The sequence below is a fragment of the Alligator sinensis genome, unplaced genomic scaffold, assembly GCF_000455745.1.
Source record: "Alligator sinensis unplaced genomic scaffold, ASM45574v1 scaffold506_1, whole genome shotgun sequence".
Taxonomy (NCBI): domain Eukaryota; kingdom Metazoa; phylum Chordata; order Crocodylia; family Alligatoridae; genus Alligator; species Alligator sinensis.
In genome coordinates this window covers 95210-118809 of record NW_005842215.1, presented here as the reverse complement: position 1 = coordinate 118809, position 23600 = coordinate 95210, and the positions used below count along the sequence as shown (strand labels likewise).

At 41.3% G+C, this 23600-nt stretch overlaps 1 protein-coding gene across 1 annotated transcript in view; it reads right to left on the bottom strand.

The window, feature by feature from the left end:
• The window catches only part of PTPRR (protein tyrosine phosphatase, receptor type R), a 129678-nt gene that overhangs the window by 101624 nt on the left and 4454 nt on the right, over positions 1-23600 (bottom strand). The window contains exons 2-4 of the mRNA XM_006026949.3: positions 23453-23600; positions 13373-13483; positions 5344-5600 (exon numbers count right to left, since the gene is read on the bottom strand). The exon at positions 23453-23600 is cut by the window's right edge and continues 8 nt beyond it. Of these exons, the coding sequence (XP_006027011.1) occupies positions 5344-5600; positions 13373-13483; positions 23453-23600 (516 nt within the window). The remainder of the gene's footprint in view (positions 1-5343; positions 5601-13372; positions 13484-23452) is intronic.

The following is a 23600-nucleotide window of genomic DNA, read 5'->3' as shown; positions in this document are numbered from 1 at the left end:
ACAAACCCATGCTGGCTATCCCTTAAGATGTTGGCGTTGGCCAGTCCATTAAGGATGGCCTCTTTAATAAACTTTTCTAAGATCTTCCCCGGGATATAAGTCGGCTGATGGGCCTATAGTTAGCTGGATCCACTTTCCTCCCTTTCTTGAAGATAGGCACCACATTGGCCTTCTTCTAGTCTTCGGGCACTTCACCAGAGCGCCAAGAGTTTTCAAAGATCCGTGCTAGAGGCTGGGCTATGATGCTCGCCAGCTCCTTGAGTACCCTGGGGTGAAGATTGTCAGGGCCGGCTGACTTGAAGGTATCCAGCTTCTCAAGATGTTCCTTCAGAAAGTCAGCATTAATGGAGGGCAGGGGATCACCCTCACCCGGACTTCCTGGCCCTGTAGCGGGCATGGGCGTCCCATGGGACTGATGAAAGACCGACGCATATCTGAAAAAGGACTTTTTATTGTCCTTGATGCTCAAAGCTAGCTGGAGTTCAGTTGTAGCCTTGGCTTTCCTGGTCTGCTCCCTACAGGACTGGACCTTTATACTACAGCAGAGGTAGCTGACAGCATAGAAATGATTTAGGACCTGCCATCACACTGCTGCAGTCATAAGGAAGCAAACAGCTTCCAAGAATGAGCTTCCAAATGAAATTCCTTTGGAAGGTTTCCCTAAAAAGTCCAAATGTATGAGCCTTCCAGGCACAATGCCAAGCCCACCTGTTTCAGTAACTATTGGAAGAGAACCAAGTAGAAAAATGGTAGGATTTCTATCTGCTTTGGGTGATTGTAACTTTGTATTTCTGATTTCAGATCTGTTTTGAATGCTTGTGAAGGGTGCTCACAGCACTGGAGGGGCACATTTATACAGCACATAGTCTAGAAAAGATCAAAGTTGAAATACAGAGATACATTCTTATGGCTGCCTGTTGCACTATGGGAATGGCTTTTTCCCTGCAGCACTCCCAGTCAGAGAGTGTGTGTTCCTAATTGTTCATAGGTGTAATCATTTTAAAAAATTCCTAAAAAATGACATGAGATGCTAAGGTACAGCTTAGAATAAAAAACAAAGGATGGGATGTTGTCCCAACTGCCTTCACCTTTCAGTAAGCAGCTGTTAACCTTTACAGTACAAAATTAAGTGTTTTATTTCCTTAACTACTTTACTGAGAAAACCATCATCTGCACTGTCTGGACTAGTGACTTAGGTTAGGGACAGACATTCAAAAAGCCTGAGCCTGAATTGATTAAATCTTTGCAGGTTAGTCTAACCTGACTAGGCTGAACTGGTTTGAAACCAGACAGGCATTCTTTCTGGACTGAGGAAATTCAGGCACATGCCTGCAGTGGCTCAGGCTAGAAACCAGAAGATGCTAGAGCAGCCCTCCCTTCCCTTCTGCAGGAGCTGAGCTGAAGGGGGTGTGGCCAGGCGAGGGCAAGACTCTCTCATTAGGGATGTTAGCCTGCAGGTCCCAGGCTTTTCCTCACTGGCTGCTCAAGGGGCAGGAGTGTTGCCAGCCCCCAGCCCTGGGCTAGCACTCTGAGGCAAAGGGGGTGGTGCAGTTTTGATAATACGGAGATTTTCAATCTCCCTCCCTGCTTCCTCATACTGTCTGCAGCAAACTGACAGGCGAGTGAACCAGCCAGGGAGGGAAGGGGCGATATTAGTCTTTATCACCTGATTAGCAAAACAATAACCTCTCTCCACATTACTTCAAACTTTTTAAACAGCTTACCAGCTGACCTGTTGATTAGCTCCAAAAACCCTAAGCGGTCACTGTTCTGTCTGCCTATCCAGTGAAATTGGAGAGAGAGACACACACAGCCACCTCTCCATATTAGCTAGCATACCTCATGCTGGCTACAGTCTGTGCTGTGGCAGAGAGGAGGAAGGGATCTCTGCTTAAGCAGTGAGTGGCAAGAGGGGGGCATGAGGAAGCCAGTAGACCCTCCTGTGCCTGTAAGTCTGTGCCGAGCTCCAGCCAGGGAACGGAGGGGAGGGGCCAGTCCTGCTGTGGAGCAGAGAGTCCTGCCCAGCCCAGAGAGCATGCCAGGATGCTGGAGGAGCCTGATTTAACTTAAACCAGCAAGGGGTCTGGGACAGACATTGTATAAACCAGTCTGACCCAAATCAGTTAAGTGTGATACTGCATTCAACCAGATTTATCATAAACTGGTTTCAGCCATTTTCAAACTGGTTTATGTGCACTGAACATCTGTTCTGTTACAGACTTAAACTAGTTTCTGATCACTTAAACCTGTTTATATGTAATGTCCGTCCCTAGCCTTAAACAACAAGTTTGTAATCCCTTTTTATAGCTCTAGTTCCAGAGATGGTAAAACTGACTCTCAAACCTTACATCTTTTAAAGCTTCATTCTTTAAAAGTAAATTGTATGAAATTCAGCCTATGCGTATTTTAGATAAGGTCTTAAAAACGCAGCTCCTTCCTACTCATTAAAGATCCTAGGACACCTTTCTCTTCCTGTTTAAATGTACTCTCCCACATCATTGTGGATTTTTCTGAGTGTCTATCTGGGTGCTATGAAGTGGATAAATGGCTCCTGTCTGTGAAAAGCTTTGAAAGGTCTCAGAGATACTATGGCATGAAAGGCATGAACAAAATGTGAACTAGCACCCACCTACTTGCTTCCTAGAGTCCTTGCTTTTTACAGCCACTGGAATATTACTGAATATTTTAGTACAGACTTGCCCTTAGCATCTTTTATGTGCAGAGGACTCAGAATCCTCTCTCTCTCAGTTCTCTCTATTTCTCAAAGTCATTGATAAAATCACTCATTGAAATCGCATTATTCCAACTGAATCAAAGTTATTGGTAAACTAAAAAAAAATCCTGAAAGGGAATGTTATACCTGGTTTCCTCTTGCATTTCAATTGTGTCTGTTGTTACATTCCTCTGATGTTCAGGTATAAGTTCATTTGCTCTGCTGTTTGCTATCTATGTTAGTTATTCAAGTGCTCATATTTTATGAAAGCAGGCTGCGACCATCTGGCAAAAACTCATCTAAGTTTCTAGATCAGAGAGGATATAATGACAGATGCACATGCTCTCCACTGGCCCAGTGGAGAACATGCACACCTGCCATTATCTTTAAGCAAGCATTTTTAAAGCAAGCATTTTGGCTCAGATCCTCAAAGGTCTTCAAGAACAAAACACTTGTTGAAATCAATGGGAGTTAAGTGCCTAACTACTTTGAGGATCTGGGTGCCTGTGTATATTTCATATTTACAAGCTTATTTCTTCTGTCTGCAAGAGTTATGGACTTTGCACTGTAACCCTATCACTGGGAAAGGCTGAGAAATAAAATATATTTAGTGACAGCAACGGGAATACTGATTATGCCTGGCAAAATGCTGGCATTTTCTACAACTGCTTTTCTTTTAAGTTTGGCCCAGTATTACAGTCTGCATTTTAAGGCAATCTTTGAGGGACAATTACTGTAGAGTCTCATATTTAAGGCATCTGGCTGAGAGTGAGAAGCCCTGGGTTATGATTCCAGCTCCCAGGACTTCCTTTAAACACTGGCAGAGCTGACCTAGGTAGGCTGTAAATCTCCATTGCTACCACTGGAGATTTTATCAGTGTTTAGACAAACAGGAATATTCAGTAAATGAGCCTGTATGAAGATAGGGAAATGGACTAACATAGAGGTCAGGAACCTATGATCCAGTGGCCTGTGGAGTCATTGGACTCTGTCCACAGAGCTGAGGGGGCTTTGGTGGTATTTTGGTGGCAGGGGGTTTTGCTTGCACTGTGGCTGGGTGGTAGGGAAAAAGCAGTAGTAGCAGCAGCAGCAGCAGCTGGGTCTTAAGCATTAGCTTGCCTCAAACCCAAGCTGGGTTGTTTCAGTCTGCCACTTGAAAACATTGCAAACTGCTGGAGTAAACAACCTCTTCTGGCAGAAGTGTAACAGGTCAGCTCCAGGCTCTGGGCAGCATTATCTGCTTCACTCAATGCCAGTGGCAGCTATTTTTGTGCCCCCTTCCCATGAGATGATGATTGGGGCTACTGTACCAGTCACCCAACTTGAGTTATGTTATTATCTTGTGGTCTTTTCCAAATATGTTTTCTGTGACTTTCAAAATTTTCTTAATTTCAAAACAGTGTGGAATGGCAAACATACAAATCCTGTGTACCTATGTTTTCTGTCTGTAAAATGGGCATAGCTGTACTTACTCCCCTTTGGAAAGTCCTTTGGAAAAAAGGGCTGGCAGTCAAGGATTGGTGCAGCCTAGTATACCTGCACTTAGGGACTCTTTTACATCTGAGGAATCCACAGGTAGTGAGGTGCAACTATTCTCTGTTCCCTTGGCATTGTCTGAGAGGCACAGATAGCAGAGGGAGTCAGAGAACTTAGCTTTAAGAGATGAACACAAGTAACCTCAAAGGCCCTGCTTGCACAGAAGTTAATGGTATTAATCCCAGTGTCATTCAAATTTTTTTCTCTGCTTCCTCTTAGAAGCAGTTGGCCTTCTAAGTAATTAAGGCCAACTTACTTAGTGGACTGACTACCTTGCAGTAGTCAGTCCACTAGCTTCTTCCTCATTCTTTCCTTTTCCCTGCTTTTTCCCAATTCAATTTACCCACTGTAGGACCTGAGCTTACTCAGGGATATTGCCCCTGAGTAAATTTGGTTTCCATTTCTCTGTAATCGAATAATTGATTCCATTATATATGACCAGTGTGGTCTGTGAAAGCAGGGGCAGTATTTGCCATGGTGAGGAGATGTTTTTGGACCTTTGTACATGTACAAAATTGGCCTTTAAAGTGGCTTAAATGCCTTTCTGCACCGCTTTAATGGGACGACTGTGTACACTGACAGTGGCATAGTGTGTTCTAATGGCGCAGTGTTGGCGGCATATCGTGCATTAAATGACTTTGGGACGCAGTAAAATAAAACATGTCCAAGGTGTTTTAGTTTGCTACCTTACAGCCACATGGATCTTAGTCATGCCAGGCAGGTGCACTGCTTTTCTTGTTCTTTGATTTCACTTAATGCAATAAAATAAATACACTGTATTTATTTTATCTTGGGAAGGAAATGTCTGGTCAAGAATCCTCAGTACTAGATGAGGCAAAACCATGGAAAAGATTGAAAGAGAAAAAATAAAGGAGAAGACCAATTTAAATATTTCAATGGAAAATCTAGATTCAAGTCCTTACCCTCAAGTTCATTGTATAATAAAGGGAAAACTACCTCTGCTTCTAGAGGACGGAATCTACTAATGCTAAAACATTTGGGAGCTAAAGGCTTTTGCTTCTTTGAAGGAAGAAGATACATATTAGTAATGATCCAAAATGGAAGAGTAAATAGTGTATGTGGCACCATCCTACCTTTCTTGAAGGCCAACGGGTTTCATTTTGAAAGGAGATGGATTGGCAGAAAGAGGAGGTCTGATCTCAGGTGCACATTGGCCTTGGGGGTCTACTATGACATTTACAACCTTAGGAGCCTGCTGAGGTTGGACCATACTGTTTGCTGTCTTAGACTGTGATGTCTGTAGGCGAAGTGGTGAAAGGTGGATCTCTTGTTTTTTCTCCTTCTCTTGTCTCAATGAAAACTGAATTTTCTCCTTTAATCTGTACAGAACCTACAGAAACAGAGAGGAAAAAATATTCTTTTATCATCTCAACCACTGTGTAAACAAGGTAATGAAAGTCTTAAATATACCCTCAATCTCTATACAGAATATCAATGGTTTCTAGAAGAATTCCCCGATTTGCGTAATGTATTTGTGTAACGTATTGTTTCCAACAGTGGGGTAAATATTTCCTACGACACACATCATGCTGTGTGGGGGGGGTGGGAGGATATTTAGTAGCTAATAATTTCTCACTGCTAGCTAATATTTAGTTTTAATTCTAGTGGTTATCATTTCAGCTGTGTTATTAAAAAGATAAATAAAATGTAAGGGCAGATAATTGTCACAAAAATCAGTGTAAGAAAAGAAATACTGGTGAATTAAATAATTACATAAAAGTTTCACAGAATATAAACACAAGAAAGACAATAATACAGAATAATATCTGATTCTTCTGACATCTCCAGACTCAGTTGGTTCTAATTGCAATGTCCTAACTATTTTTAAATAGTCTCAAAAAAAAAGAAGAAAAAAAGCAAAAAACAAATAAAATCTTGTTATTTGCTATGGGCTGGCTGTTAGCAGGATATTATATTTCTAACAGGGTCACCTTCAAACTCAGTTTTATTGTCATCAAACCAGGATTCCAGCCATTAGCATCCAAACTTGGATACTGGTTAGTTGTACAATATTTTGCACTGTTGTATTACTTCTGGAACCCACTGCAGTGACCTCAGTGGAATTCCATATCAAAGGCACTGTATACTGGCTTGGAAGAAGCTATAAAGGTAACAATGGCATCATTGGGTGTGTCCCCACAAGCGGGAACATGCGTTTTCCTGGGGACAAATAGCAGCGGCACATACTTGTGCCGCTGCTACTTGTCCCTGGGAAACGCCCCTGCAAATGTGATATTGTGTGAGGCAAGTTGCCCCAAGTGGGGTAGGCCACCTGGGCTGGCCCCAGCAGCCTTACCTCAGGTCCTGGGGGCCTCCTAAGGCTCCAGCAGCAGTGATCTGGGCACACAGAACTGGCTGGCAGTCACAGCATGGCCAGCCAGGCTCCAGTATCAGGTGGTGCATGCTACTGCCATGTGTGCCACCCTACTTTTTTCTGGCCTGTTTCTTTTTTTTTGACATCAGGAAATCCTGGTGTCAAAACTCCCCACTGTGCTGCAAATTAGCAGCCCAGTGAATGCATGCATGTGCAGTGTGCCCAGTTTGCAGTGCTGCAGATGGGTTTGTGGCGCTGCAAACTGCATGTGCGGGCTTATTTAGCTGCTCCCATTTCCAAAGACACTACATCATGTCTAATTAGCAGCTAAAATGTTCCTTTTTTGGGAAGAAAAGAAACTCTTTTGAGTTGCAGTTGTGCCATACTGGATACCATAGTAGATGACTGTAGTGGTCTTTTACCTTAACTATTAAACTTATAAAGAAAGAAGCACTTTTGTGTCTCTGTAACAACCATGCTGTGATAAATCTGTGCCTCGAGATGGATGAAAGCCACTGGTGGGGCTATTTCATGTTACCTGAAGGTGCCATTTGCCTTGTGCCATAAAGGATTCAACTGGAGATCTGGTTCTGAAAGCCCTGGATCAACAGATGCAAAAAAGTCATGCTCTAGCACAGCTTTGTTTTTATTCTCTCAAACTTGAGGAGCTCCAACTGCTTGGTAATATTGAGAAGGGATTTCACAAACTCCTGGAAAATTCAGTGTGCCAACCTTGCAGCCCCAGAAACTGGCACAAGAAGCAAAGGGGATTTCCCACTTTTTATACAGAAATCAGAGCGGTTAGGGTCACAAACCAATGGGCCAAAGGGATAGAACAGGGAAAAGGTAAAGAAACATCAATACTGTGGTAACATAGAGTCAGCACTTTAATTTCCCCCCTCCTGCCCCCACACCTCCAGAGATGTCCTTCAAAAAGCCCTTAGTCCCTAGAGCTCTCAAACAGGAGCCTGCAGCTGCCCCTAAGTATGTCCCGTTTCTTCTTTCCACAGTCCTGGCTGACGGAGCCAGTGAGATCTCCAGCTCCACTGTGTACTCCTCTGTGTAGGGCTCACCAGGTTCCACGTGCGTGATGCTCTCTCTTCCCTTTACTCCAGCCTCAAGCTCTCTCTTCCTTTTTTCCCTTGTCCCCCTCCCCATCAGTCCCTGGGGGTACTTGGGAGTTGCAGTCCAAATTGACAGTCAGCCCAGCTCTGCAGACTGCCCCCGGTTCCTCTGGCTGTTAAACACATTACACTCACATTACAAGAGCAACTTGCTGTGTTGCTGTGCTTCTGTCTTCCAAAAGTTCACAAACTTTTATTCTGCTACATCAGCCCTTGAGTGCTGTCACCTAGCATGAACTCATGTAAGGCGCTGTCACTACCTGACCCTATTTATGTGAATAGATATATCTTGTACTTTCATTTTTCATTGTAACATTCAGTATACCAGGGAACTGACAAAATCACCAGCAATACATTCATTAAACTGGACTGTTTAGTACATGGCAAGAGTACATTTTGAGCTAAGTAAGGAACCAAATGGCACAAGCAGGATTTCCTTCTTATTTGGTAGGAACAGAGCCTTAATTATGAAACAAAACCCAATGTTTATATAGGAAGTGTATTTGAAATATTATTCTAAAACTCTTCCCACTAAATTACTTCTTATCCATAATTAGAAATGGACTAAATTAAAGAACCATGTTTGGCTTTCTTTCACATTTCAACTAATAGTGTTTGCTCAGATAGTGTGGACTGAGTAGGGCATGTCAAAAAGTATATTTAAAAGACATACAAACTTTAAAATGTTTAGAAATTATATGGCCCTAGCACTAGTGGCTAAAAATATATGCAAGTAATTATTTTAGTTAAAGGTGAATTTAAACATAATTGCTTGACACAGTTCATGCCACAGTTTGGGCATATGTGGACCACATTGAAGGACACAAGAACTAGGAAAAAAATTATGCTTGATAGGCATTTCAGAACACTAGGATAAATGGTATGCACAAAAACAAAGACGCATGATGGGGAATCTGTGCTCCAAATGTTAATCAACCCATGTTCACACACACCCAGCTCAGCATTTATCAGACCAGTTCTAATGTGGATTTACTAAGGACTTTTCCCCCCCCACATACACACACACCTCTAAGTTTAATAGGTATCTCGGGCTGTACATTCCCCGGTCCCACTATGGGAGGCCTATTTAAACTTGATTGACTAAAACTCGGTTGCCGGGTTAGGGAATGCTGAGGCAAGAGACCGAGTCAGAGGGGGTATGGGCAACATTTGAACAATGGTTAAGGGTTCATCACAACGTCCAGCCCGTTGGAACCCTAATCACAGGTGTTGTCATACCTTTCCCGAGACGACTGGTGGGAGTCCTCTCCACAAAAGGTTATGAGCACCCCAATAATTGCTTTAAGTCTGTTAAAAGACTATAGTAAAATCTGGAAAAGTCATGCTAAGCTGAGGCTTGTTCACAACAAGTAAAAATCCAAAATCCTGATGCTGCAAGCTATCTATTGTTTCTGAAGAAACCATGAGATATCCCATCAGTATATCTGCCATCCATAGGAATCTCAAGCTGGCTCCCAAGTATTTGGTTACTCCCTAATCTTAAGTGTTTCCTGATTATCAATCAGTTTCTTGAGATGTTCCAAACCAGATAACCCCTTGTCAATAGAAAAGACAATGATTTACACAATTAAGGCAGCTCTGCAGCCTGAGTACCTTGGACTGGTGAGATCCCAGCGCTCTCTCTCTCTCTTTTCTTTCTAGGCATAAACTTCTGAACCTGAACTGTATCAGTTAAGCTTGAGCTAAGTTTCCCCAAATACTTAGTGAAACCAGGGTAGTGTTGTCATTGTTTGTGTTTGTTTTTCTTTTGCATGTCTATTACTACTAGTACCATTATATATTTCATATGCTTAGCAATAAATAACTTTGATAGTCAAACTGGTAGTAACTGGGTACATTTTTCCTTCTCTGCTTCTCTTTCCTCCCGTGCTCTGCAGCAACGCTTCTTTTACCTAAGCTAAAGATCCCTGTGAAGCCCAAAAATATTGTGGGGTCTGCTCATCAAGAGGCCAAAGATTGGGACGTGCTGAGTTTGAAACACATAAGGGGATCAGCTTGTACAGGCTGATTGACCCAGTTTGACTCAGATGTGCCCTTATGAACTGAATGCTGGCCCATGAGGGTGTCAGCTGGACACCCAGCCAGATTCAGAGGGATTCTATTTACCTGTGTGCTTGTGTCTGACTGCATTTTATTGTTGCTCTTATGAACTGATTCTTGGCATATGAGGGTGTCAGCCTGTCCATGCTGATCAGCCCGGTCAGGTCAGGCGTGTCACGTTAATTTGTGTGTGTTTGTGTGTATGACTGATTTGGTGACTGGAGAAACCCAGTCCCATTGAGACTGAGTCCTGCAAGATAGCACCATTGGGGCTGAGGGCTTGCAGAAGGGAGAAATACAGCTCCGTATAGTAACACAAGCAGCACATTGACAGAATCACCAAGACCCTAGAAACTATCCCTAATAAATGAGCACACCCCAAAGTAATGGGCAAATTTGGTAACAAAGGTGTGGAATTATAAGGCCTATGCTATTTTCACAGAATGTTGGCCTACTTGTAAACCTGGAGTGAAATAACTACATTGGTTTTAACTCCCTCCCTTTTGCTATTTCATTTCAACTTATTATGTGGGCATCCTCATTATGCATTAAAATATTATTTTGATTATATTTATGTTAGTAAAAATCAACTGTCCCCCAAAAAACTTTAATTACTTGGAAATACCTGTAATAGGATTCCTAGAAACAACACTTATTCCTGGATTTGTGAGGCCAAATTATTCATTATTTGTGCAGATTCCTACCATTAAGTATTCATAAAAATTATGAAAAGCCTGAAAGTTTCACATACTTTAAATCCAATAGGGCAGGCATATGAAAGTTTATAGTGGTAAACTGAAATTTTGTTATCCACGGTTCTCTGTTTAAAGTGCTGGCATCATTCAAATGACAAAAAATATATACCGCGTGGTTTAAAATAAGTATATTATAAACATATCAGGTGGCAAGTTCCAATTTAATTATAACTAGATTCAGCCCCAAAACAGGCATTTCACCATTTTTTGACATGGAGAAATGGTTTTTGGGAGAGGGGGTTGTAAAAAAATATTTTCAAAATTAATGCCTTGCTATTTCACTTTCTGTCCAAAATAATAATAAAAAAGCCCATAGAAATCTTTTCTCTGGAATAATATTTTAAAATAGTTACACTTAATTAGTCAGTTGCTTAACTAATTACAATGATGTATGGAAGCTGCTAGCAGAAATTAATCTATGGCAAGAACCACTGATGGGGACAACAATGGAAGTGCCCTTTCGCTTCTACTAACAATAAATCTCTCCTCGGACGTAAGAGCTGAGAGATATAAATATTCAGATACATAAGGTACTCTAGGAGTTAAAATGTACAGATATGAATTTAGCCTATGTAGCTGATTGCAGTATACTGCAATTCAGTACATAATACATTTTATGCCATGTAGGTCAATGTTTACGTTCTTATTACTGTTCACTGAGGGCTGGGGAGGCGTGGGTGCTAAGGTGCATGGTTAGCAGCACATAGGTTGCAAGTTTGTGGTCATAGCAGAAGCACCCACAGTGTGGCCTGTCAGATTCCAATCTGCAAATTCTGCTAAACATCTAGTCCCAAAGATATGAAAAAGGAAGGACTGCTCATCATCATATTCCAGTAACATTAAATATTAAAAATGTAAAAGACTATAAATGTGAAATATTCTATCAGTGTAATATTATGCAGTTAAGTATTATGATTTGTAAAAACTAATGAAAAGAAAAGCCTGTCTTGTTGTGTAGCTTCCATAAGAATTCCATAGAACAAAGTATTAACATAGAAAGTTCAAATGCTTTCCACCAACTATTGTTTGGTACTATGCTAATTAGTTTCCACTTCTTATTTTAAAAGATGCTTCCAAGTAATCTAGATCCAAAATTAGGACTACAAACTAATCTTAGTACAATAGCACGTTTGACACTTTCTAAGAATAGGCATCTAGAAATATATATGTACAAGAGCATAACTCCCAACATGACCTCATTTTTATGCCCTAAGTAGACTGTTAGGTCATCACTGATGACCAGCTGTAACATTTTATTATCAGATGGGTATTGTGAGCTTTGGATTTTAAATTAAATTCTCCTGCTCCATAAATCTGATACTGCCCACAACAATTTAAAGCATGATGATCACTCTTTATGCAAGATGTAAAGATACAAAGTGGGTCTCTGTAACCTACTGAATTTATGAAAGTATTCATTTTATACAGGTTAAATTAATGTTTACTCAAAAAACACGCTTGGAACTTGTAAAAAGAGGAGGCCTGTAGAAATGACAGCTAAGATGCTGTGCATTCTGCTCCCACAAAAGTCTGTTTCCAGACTTATACTGCCATCTTTGATAATGCCATGTCTTTTGCATGAGATAATGGGAGAGGGTTGAATGGGAGAATCAGTGTTTGTAATTTGGAAAATATATATGACTTCTCAAACCTCAGAGAGGTTCTACAAAACTAAACAAGAACTGATTGCCCCAAACCTGCAATTTAAAAGCCATATTACAAATCTTCAACTCAAATGTCATTTCTATTTATCTTAAAAAACAGGTGTGAAAGCTGGAAATAAATTAAAGCTTTGGACATTCACCAAAATGCCTTTGGAAACAAATGCCTTAGAAACTACCAGATATTAAAGAAGATGGAAATATTTGGGTGATGTATTCAGAAGGAAGCTCCATGTCTGTGATAGCATGAATGCAACTGGCACCTTGAGGAAGACACAACTGGAAGAATCCCTTCCTTAAATATCACCCAGATTAAATGTAGGGAACTTGAAAGAGGGACAGACAGAGATAGAAGTCTTGGTCATGCCCAAAGTGATATCAGATGGTAGGGGAAGAAGGAGTCAGCTTCAGAGACTTAACAGATAGTCTTTAAAACATGAACTGAAAAAAAGATTTGACAGTGTCCCTTAGGACATTCAGTGTCAATTTGCAGGCAGTAGCTGTGTAAAGGTGTTGAGTTTCATTTCTTTGAATGAAGTAGCAAGCACTGACACTAGACATCTACTATCCACCAATGCATACAGTACTATGTGACATGTAAAATTAAATGTCAAAAGACCGGTTAAATAACTGACAGACTTACCTCTACTTGAATCATTGAGGAGCAATATTTAATATTTTAATTTCACATTAATATATTAATATAATATAATTATTAAAATATACTATTACTATGCATAAAACATTTTGTGTCAATGTATTGTTGCTTTATTACCTTGTAAAATAAGAAATAAAATGTGCTAGAAGTCTGTATTTACTTTGACTGCAAGCTTAGTAAACTAATTTTTCAAGCTTCACTCTAATGGTTTACCATGTTACTGGAAGCTCTCAATTAAGTTACAATAAAGTTGTTATGCACAGTTAAGTGCCCATTATTTCTTTATCTTACCTATAGTAATATTTTATGTCAGAAATGAAACATTCTAAACATAATAAGATTCATGTATCTGTTACTCATCTGTCTGTGGCCTCACAGCACTATCAGAGTTCCTGACTGTTATTTAGTGGCCAAGCTTATGACTAATTTATGAAAATGCTTTTGGGATACATAAAGGCTGCAAGACTCTACCCGTGAGAATGATGTAAGCAATATATAAATAAAAAACAAGGAAAAACAATAAACTTACCATTAGACATGTTACTAAAATGACAAAGATGCTGAGAAATATGACAACTGCATAAAATCCTTCTTTGCTCCAGATTTTATCCGCTTCATGTTGTCCTTGCAAAACATTTTTCTTTATTAAAAAAAAAAGGATAAGAAAAATAAAGGGTGATGTTATACCATAGCATATGCAGATTAAAGAGTTCTGGTCCAGCATTAATCATGCTTTTAGTTTTGTTACAGTTAGTATTCTATAGTGTAGGGCACTTCCTTTGACTGCTGCCAGTTCAACATCTAGTTAAGTTAAGCAACTGGCTGAACTTGTTTGCCACAATAATCCTAACGCACCGAAAGATGGTTTAAGATCTCCTTAGCAAGTGCTAAAGTAATTTTCCCACTCACATAATGGGTTGATCTTAAGCTAAGCAAACAAGATTCGTATTCTTTCTTGGAAACTACCTAGCTCATCAGGTAAGAGGGCAGGGCTCTTACCTTTGCTGAGGAAATTGCTCAAGCTTTCTTTTTCATTCTGTTATGTGTCTCCTCCCACAACACCCACACACAAGCCTACGTACTATTTACACCTTACACAGAAGTGAAAACAGGTGCAAACTGAATCTCATGATGCATTAATAACTGAGAAACCCTGATACTATAACCTGAAAAAAACATTATATTAAATTCTGATTATGTTTAAAGCAATCTCCTAACCCTAGAGACTACCAGTGATATTATACTTTTAAAGCAGCTGTGTATGTTGAAAACTGCAGAGCTTTTTGGGAATATAACATTTAAAGAAGCTAAATAATATTTATTTTGGCTTTCCTAAAATAAAAAAAAATTGGTAGTCTGTGAACTATAAGATTGCCGCTACATTTTCAAATAGAAAAAAAGCTAACTGAAACTTGGACCCAAGTATCCTCTATTCAGCTAAAATGCCCCTCAAAATATTTTGCATATTCTTTCTATAATGCAAATCTTTACATATTTTTCAAAGGGAAAAGCCTAAATAACAACAGAGTTGAAAGAACTTAAATTGTATATAGTAGTATGAAGAGCTAAATTCCCAATCTATTTGCTTCCTTTTTTATTATAGTCTTTCTGAAATACAACTGTGAAATTGAGTAAGCACAAGGTATTTTCATCAGGTCTTTGATACTTATTTCCTAACTCTGAATGCTCTCCTTGCACAGAAAATCTGTTTAGGCATTAACTCAACTGACTTACTTCTGTAAAAACAGTAGCACTGCCTTGTCTTCATTAAGAGTTTTAGCTCAAGGCAGCTATTTTTATCTTGTTACTCTCTTTTCTTCCAATGAAGACACAGTCTACGATGAGGAGATTTACATAAAAAGGTCATGAGGTAGACCAGAAGGATTCAGCCGTCTCATATTGGCAACAGATAGACAGCCTTCAAACTCAGAGGCCCTTTGTTCTACCTCAGTGTCTTCACATGATTTGGAAACATGTTGCTAGTAGAATATCTAGCAGAAATGGGGGTAACTCATGCTCAGAATTTGCCATGCCCTGAGAAGCTTGCCTGATTAAGCAACTGCTATACACATTTACTAATCTCTTTAGCCCTAAAACCCTCCCCCACCAAAAAAATCTTTGACCACAAAGAATTCAAGTGGAGGTGTTTGCATGCACTTTGCAGTGATGGACTTCTGGACATACAAAGTTCAAAAAGAGCTGCTGTACTGCATTTGCCAGAAAAGCTCACTTTGACTGTCCCTCATTTTAACACAGATGTGCTTCCTCCTGCTTCTAGTCTGTGCAATCCATGAATTGCAGTTTCACAAAATAAAAACCTATGCGTTAGGGTGGTCAATTTAAAGGTGCTTTAAAAAAATTACCATCTACTGACTTATATCAAGAAGAGAACATAGAAGTAGTATTAAAAAGGAAAACCTCTCCAACAGAAGCATTCTCTTGTTGACATACATGTCTTCCACAGCACTGGACCCAACTAGAAACTTACTATACACAGTGGTAAACAATTTGTCCCACTAAATTCAGTGAGAGTACTTGTGCAGGTGATTTCTCACCAGTATCACATAAGGTATCACATTTTGGCCTTATAAACAGTATACGTGTCCTCAGGCTGCAAAGGAATTGTCCTTTGTTTAGGGAAATGCTCAGAAATGTGAACAGTTTTCAATGGTAAATTGCGGAAATTGTTCCTAAACATATTTGAAACAATATTCCCACATCTTTCATCATTGCCTTGTAGTAGTCTGTGCAATTTTGCTACCTCAGCATAGTAAGGAAGTTATTTTAATAAGTATTTACAGCACAGGACCTGGGTCCTAATGCTGGCTTAGTGCCCAAAATTGCAGCTGCTCTGCTTTCAGTGCTCCCATTGAAATCCATGGGAATTCCACAAACAGAACAGCTGCAGCACTGGCCCAGGAGCTAACTTTTTGACCCTCTTTAGGTTAACCAATGACCTTCCTGTGTTTCAGGCATCCCGAGTGGAAAACTGGATGAAAGGCATACACAGAAAATCAGCTGAGCTGCCCTAGAGGGTTAGTGAACTGCTGCTATGATTCTCTAGATATGAGCTGAGTGCTGTTTTATTTTTTCAATTCTTTTAATTGTTTTATTTTTTAATAAAACAGTGACAAAAGGGAGATTTTTTTTCTGATAGAACTTGACATTTGTTGCTGAATCTACTATCTTTATTGTCCATGACAGATTTTTCATTAATTTTCCCTTACAAAATCAGATCCAAACATTTCCAAATACTAGAAATTGTCTATAAAAAGACACTCATACAGCTGTAACTATAACACTGAGTGCAATGCCATTTTGGAACACCAGAACACTTCCTTACCCTAACCAAAGAAATCTACACACTTTATCTTGCTGTATGGTATTAAGGACAGTAGACCCCTTATTTAAACTCTTCTGCAATTATAATTCTGGTTATTATGAAGCCTCTGAATTGATTTGGAAAAGATTCAGAGAGATTTGGATCAGCTGAGGAGAGGCAGGCACAGCTGGGTGGCTGCAGGTTCTCCCGCGGCTCCTTTGGCTGTGCCTGCCTCTCCCCGGGAAGGGGGAACCATGGGAGAAGCCCATGGCCCTATCCCCTGCCTGGCCCTATCCCCTACCCAGCCCCAGCCTCCCGGCTCTTTTTTTTAAAAAGCCCTGCACTCATTGGCTGCAGCAGCGGCTGTGGGGCCACCTGGCACAGCCCTCTGGCACAGCTCCTCTCCCCCATTGCCCCCTGCCGCCTGGCCCCACCCCCAATGGCCCCCCTGCCCAGCCCCAGCAATCTGGGAATTAGAAAAAATCCCCAAACCCCCCAAAATGCACTCACCAGCAGTAGCAGCAGCTGTGGGGGCTCTGGGGCCATGTGGCAGAGCACCCTGCACAGCCCCTGCTCCCTGCTCCCTGCTCTCCCCCCTGCCCAGCCACACCCCTGATGGTTGCCCTGTCCAGCCCCAGCATCCCAGCAATTAAAAAAAAAAAGGCCCACACTCACTGGTTGCAGGAGCTGAGACTGAGGCCTCTGAGGGCTCATGGCAGAGCCACCCCACACAGAGCAGGGCAGTGAGGGGCAGCGGGGATGACCTCCCCGCCTGGCACCCACACAGCAGCTGCCCCCTGACATGGGTGCAGCATGGCTTGGCAGGGCACCATGCGCTGTCCGGGACTTGGGGCGGCTCCATGTGTCAGCCAGAGCCTGGCACTGCTCAGTCCCAGTAGCCCCAGCTCCCAGACAGCACATGGTGCCCTACTGAACTGCACCCATGCCATGGGGCAGGTGTGAAGTGGGGGGGTGAGCCCCACTGACCCCCACTGCCCTGCACTGCACAGGGGGCTCTGCCATGAGCACCCAGAGGCCCCAATCACCGTTGCTGCAGATGGTGTGTGGGGCTTTTTTTTTCTTTTTTTTTTTTTTTTAAGTGCCTGGAGTCTGTGCCCGGGCAGGGGCTGGGGCTGGGTAGGGCAGCCATTTGGGTGGGGCAGCCATGGGGGCTTCTCTTGCAGCTCCCCCCACCCAGAGAGAGGCAGGCACAGCCAGAGGAGCCATGGGAAAACCTTCAGCTGCCTGTCTGTGCTTGCCTCTCCCCAGCCGATCCAAATCTCCAAATCCAAATCAAATACTTCCCCGTTCACACAGGCCTACTGGTTATCGTAGATGAGTCACCTCATTTGCATGATAAAAAATTATTTCTGAAACAACTCAGAACTTTTACTTCTGAAGTCCATAAGAACTGATAAGACAGGGATCTAAACTACTAAGTTAATTTTAAAATGGTTTAATTGTTAAGGCTCAAGAGATAAGCTGGGTATGTCCTCTTGCCTGATACCAAGGATCAGAAAAGCAGAGATGCTAAGGAAAAACACCCTCTCGACTCTTACAGACACTGAAGCTCGAGGCTGGGAGTGGATGATTAAATTAAACTAACGGGAACCATTACACATTTCTTTAGCTAACTAGGCAGCTGCTCAGGCCTTAGACAGATATACTTTAACCTTATTTACCTTTGATTTTCTTGCTGACAAACAACCAGTTTAGTTCAAAACCATGCTATTTCCTGGTGGACACTTGTAAGTCTCACTTATATCAATTAAGACAGTGAAAAAAGAACATAATTTAAATCAATATAAGCTATTACTAAACTGATTTAAGAGGGTGTGGCTGTGCCTACATAAGACACTGACTGTGCAATCGTTACTGTGTAGTTATTTAGTACTTAGATAAACTGCACAGTAACCAGAGTTACTGCACATTTGCACTGAGAAACAGCTTTTTTTGTGATGCTGACTGTGGAGTGGTCATGGGCTACGTGCAGTTATCATCTGGTGTAGATGTGTCCTGTGCATAGGGGGTCTTCTCAGGTTCAGCTGAACTGGAGCAAGGAGTGTGCATAGAAAAATATTTAGCTTTTTTATAAACCTTTCCTTCATTAAGATATGTTGGGAAGCAGGACACAGGCAAATCTAGCAAACCATTCTCAGTAACAAGGAAAATGAACAATCAATCCTTGGTAACAGAGGCGAATGGGAGAAGGGAGGCACTGACCTGTACCAAAGGACGAAGGGATGTTGCAGACTTAGCTTACACAATAGCAATGAAAACAAGGTAAGTTGGGTTAACAATTCAAGGTAAAGTCAATAGGGTAGCCCGGAGTCGAACTCAAGTGGGTAACCCACGTTAAAACCTGAGTTACCACTTCTATTTTAATCCAAGATAGCTGATTTGGTTAATAACATGCCCATGATGACAAAATTGCTGGGTATGATAATTTTTAAGGCATCCTTCAAGTTCCACATTAGTTCTTTCCTTATATACAACTCCATTTTTGTGAAACAGATGCAATTTTTATGTATCTTTTTTTTTAATGGAGACAGGTTTTCAGGAGAGGTAAATTTTTATTTGGCTATATGAGCAGCAATCAGATTTCTGTAGGGGTGTAACTCCTGCTTTTTACCTTGTCCAGATGGAATACTATGTGTGCCATGCCTGATCTGATGAGCACCAAGTGGCTCTGGGTTTTGTTCTTGATTAGCAGTGTCTTTCCAAGATGATAATATGCATTCAAACTATGGGTTACGATCACTTGTCCTTGCACTGACTTATGGTTTGTATATGCTTTAAAGTTTATGATTAGTCCATCTAACCTTGTCTCTCACGGCAGTCAGTACCACATGCTTCAAAGGCAATCACAAGAATCCTTGTAATAGACATTTGGGCTAAGTGCAGATGCTCAAAAAGCCCGAGGGAAAAGCACTCTATGAATAGTGCTTTATTTAAAGCGCTTTACATTAGGTTGGGACTGAACAGAACACACATTGGTGGGGGGACTCGAAGCCTGCCTGTAGCGGCAGTGGCTGAGGCCAGCAGGCTACGGGCACTCCTACACACCTCCTAGGAGGCTGCAGGAGAATGCCAAGCCCAGCCAAACCCAGCCAAGAAGCCACCTACCCTGGATTGGCCAGTGTGGCTCCTCTCCCCAGCCCTGTCCCTTTGCCAGATAGCTGCTGTCAGTGCCAGCCGCTGGGGGAGTGGGAAAGGAGCTCCCCACAGCTTGTGGACTCAGGTCTTGGTGGGGGCCAGCAGAGAGGCTCTGTTCTCTACCCCCTACAACAGTGCCCAGTATACCAAAAAGCAGTGCAGCTCCAAGCTGTAGCTCCTTGCTGCAGCTGGGGGAATAGAGCTTCTCTGCCATGTGGATTCCACCCCGCCACAAAGCTTGCGGGCATGGATTATCTTGGTGAGGCTCGCGCTGGGTCTGTGCAGCAGAGAGACTCCATTCCTTCAGCTGCAGCTAGGAGCTGCAGCTCGGGGCTGCACTGCTCGGAACTGTGGCTGTAGAGGGGGCTGGAGAGGACCTGGTCTGGTTACACCAAGACCCATGGCCACAAGCTTGGGGGGATCCGTGTGACAGAGAAGCTCCATTTCCCATCCCTCCCCCAACAGTTCCCAGTTCTGCGAAAAGTGGTGCAGCCCCAAGCTGTAGCTCCTAGCTGCGGCTGCGGGAGTGGAGACTCTCTCCCATGTGGACCCAGCCCAGTCCCCACCAAGACACATGCCCATATGTTGGGGAGAGGGATGGAAATCCACGTGGCAGAGAGGCTTCATTCCCCCAGCTGCAGTCAGTAGCTACAGCTCGGAGCTGCACTGCTTTTTGCCATGCTGGGAACTGTGGCAGGGGGGAAAGGGGAAATGAAGCCTCTCTGCCACATGGAGACCTGTGCCTGCCAGCTTGGGGGTAGGGATCCATGCAGCAGAGAGGCTTTGTTCCCCCACCTTACTGCAGGGAGGAGACAGAGTCTTTTCTGTCTGTCTCCCCTCTGTGACAGCCTGGGAGAAGGGATGGGCTAGTGCTTGCCCAGAGCAAATGAGCACTGGCTGAGGCTTGCAAGTTGCCCAGCGAGGGGTCCCTGGGATGCTGGTGGAATGTGACCTATCTTGACTCGGGATGGGACCTGGTACAGACATTCAATAAATTGCTAAAGCGCAATAAATTGCTAAATTGCAATAAATAACCTAAAGTGCTTTAGTCTGATACCACACCCATCCAGGGTTAATTTAAAGCAGGAGCCATCATTTTTAAAGCACTCTGTGTTGTGAATGTCTGTTCAGTTATGGCTTTAGAGAGCTTTCTGCACACTTAACCTGTGATAAGCATAACTTCTGTACAGGCCTGTGTAAGCCGCCCATGGAGAAATTTCTACTTACTTCCACACTTCCTATCAGTTACCGTTTGGCTTATTGCCATGAAACATGAAAGCGTAACTGAACAGTTTCATTATTCAGTTATATCAAATCCTTTACTATAATCATCCAAACTCTTAAACTCAACAGCATCTTGTCACAGAAAGGTCCACAGGCTGATTCTATGTTACAGAAAAATAAATGCATGTATAGGTCACCATTTTAAGTCACTAGGAAGTCAGCACTCCTACAGCAAAGGTAGGATGGATATCAGTTCTTACTCAGGAGGTATTTCTCAGAGACTAACGTATGATAGTCTAGACAGAGTTGATTTAATTGGAAATATACCGATCTCCCTAAATTGATTATAGGGCAATTCATCCTCAGCTAATTGGCACAGTTCAACTGAAGTCAATAGAGACATACCCACATCAGTTTACCTTGAGTATACGGCTTAAGATGTATCGCTTACTGGCCCACGGTTAAAGGTACCTCTCTGGCCCCTACATGTCAAGGACCCAGTTTCATGCTCAGCCACAGACTTACTGTGTGATCTTAGGCCTCAGTTTTCCAGATGTAAAATGAGGAAAATACATCCTTACCTTACAGGGATATTGTTAAGACAAATGCATTAGAGACTTCGAAGGGCTCAGACATTGTAGCATATGAAAGGATAGATTTAGCATCAGTTCAGGAATTAATGTAATCAAAGAATGTAGGAGTATATTTATTCAAAGGGCTGCAAGGGTCTTTGTCCACTGTGCTATGAGGAGTTTCCCTAGTTTATCTTTTGAGTTTGTTTTGCTTTTGCTTTGTAGGGTTTGGTTTTATTCTTTGGGCAGATTTAGGGAAGAGTTAATAACCAGCCAAGTAAGATTACACATAGTTGTCTTCTCAGCTCCAATTTTGACAAAAGCTTACATATATGAATAGTTCCACTGAAGTCAATGGGACTAGTTACATGTGTAACTAGCATGTGCATAAGTCTTTGCAGAATCTGGGTCTCAATTTTGTAATTAAAAGCAAGAATAAAAGACATAATATTAAAATAAGGTTCTTGTTTTGCAACAGCTTTAAAATGGAGTACAGTCTCCATGGTTTTATACACTCTTCAAGGACCTATCTTGTTTGAAATTGTTTCCTCTGTTTGGCTACATTTATCTGACTGACAGAGAGCAAATGCAAATAGTTAGCAGTTCCAAAGTATTGAAATGTACTTTTTTTTTGTATAACATAAATGAGATTTGAAGTTCAGCACTTTATTTTTCAGACAGTCTCTGAAAGCTTGAAATAATTTCTCCATTCATCCATTATTCATATACATTCTCTTCCCATATCTATTTGGAGTGTTATTTGTAACTGCACTATTTGGAGCAGATAATTATATTTATCACAACTGTAAAACTTATATGCTTCAACAAAGGAAAATTCTAATTTAAAGAAAGTATTTTAAGGATGTAGCCCTGATGGTTGATGGGACCTGTAGTGAACAGATCTGACATTTGCACAGAACTGCTTAGCTTCATTTTATGATCCTCTAACCCAGTATTAGAGCTGCCAAAAATGGGTGAACTCTCCCATTTCTGCACAGGTAACTTCCTATAGGAAATGCATATAAGTGTACTTATGAGAATTTGTTCTTGGTGTTACATTTTCAGACTGAATCTGTCTTGAAGCATTTTACACTGAAGTAGAATTTTTTAAATCAGCCAGAAAAAATGTCTGCACAACAACTTTAAAGATATTATAAGCAGTAGCCATTATGTAACTAGCTATGGCATCTACACAGACTTGGATTTGAGAACTATAATGCTTTGCTTAGGAAGGGAGTAGAACTGTTAAATTTAGGTTTTTCAAGTTTTTGTTTTTTTCAATAAAAATGTCTTATTTTTTTAAAAATTCATATTCTTGCCAAAATGGAAATTGTCATGGGAAAAATAATGTTTGTTTATGATTTTTTTCAGGTGACTCCAGGATCGGAACTCCCATAGAGATCTGACTGGCTGTATGGGCCTCTGAGACACCAAACAAAATCCAGAATAGGAGTCTGATGCCTGACACATGTGAACTCACCAATTTCCTTCCTTTATTTTTAAATCGGTATTCCTCATAGTATACACAGCTCAGCAGATAAGGTCAAAGTTGAATGTATGACTGAACAGCAATGTCTTGAGCAATGTGGAGGTGATAGTGATGTTACTTCTTTAAAATATGTTACTTTACAAAAATAAAAGTTGTAAGAGCAATAATAACAATAGCAACCATCTCTTATTCAGTTAGTTAAAAAACTCTTCCAGAAGACAGAGTGGCCGCATCTACACAAGATACTTACTGCACAGCAGCTCATTACTACTGCACCGTAGCTCATTACTACTGCACAGTCACGTTGTTGGGCACATTACTACAGCGCAGTAAGTGTCAGTAGGTAACCATGCCGAGACGCTACTGCGCAGTAATGCTGGTTACTGTGCAGTCATTTAGTACTTGGCTATGTAAGTACTAAATCACTGTGCAGTAACAACTATGCAGTCAGTGTCTTGTGTAGATGCAGCCAGTGAGACATAGATAAAAACAAAGTCTTCCATATAAGATACAATTAAAACCTATATGGACAAAGCAGATTGATAAACCAACCTGAACTGGGGAATTATGAGATGTTTTATTTTTTTTCTCAAAAGAAGTCTCCAAGCAAGTCAACTCCTATATGCAAAACCAAAGTTTCTAAAGGATTATTTTTAGTCAATTCAAGCATTCTTAAAGCATCTAACAGCATTATTTTATTATTGTCTTGTAACAGTAATATTTTTAAGCTAGACATTCTCTTCAGTTTCAATGCTTTAGCCAATGAGTTAACACAGAATTTAATGATTATAATACTTTTGCCTAAGTTATAATACACACTAATATGATAGACAAGTGATCACCTACCTCAGGAGAGACTTCTGTAATTCCAAACTGGGATAAACTCTGATGCAAAACATTGATATTAAGTGAACGCAACACCTCTTCAGATGGGAGTGCATCAGAAATTCCTAGTTTTCTATTTACTGGAGACACAAATAGTTCAACACAGTTC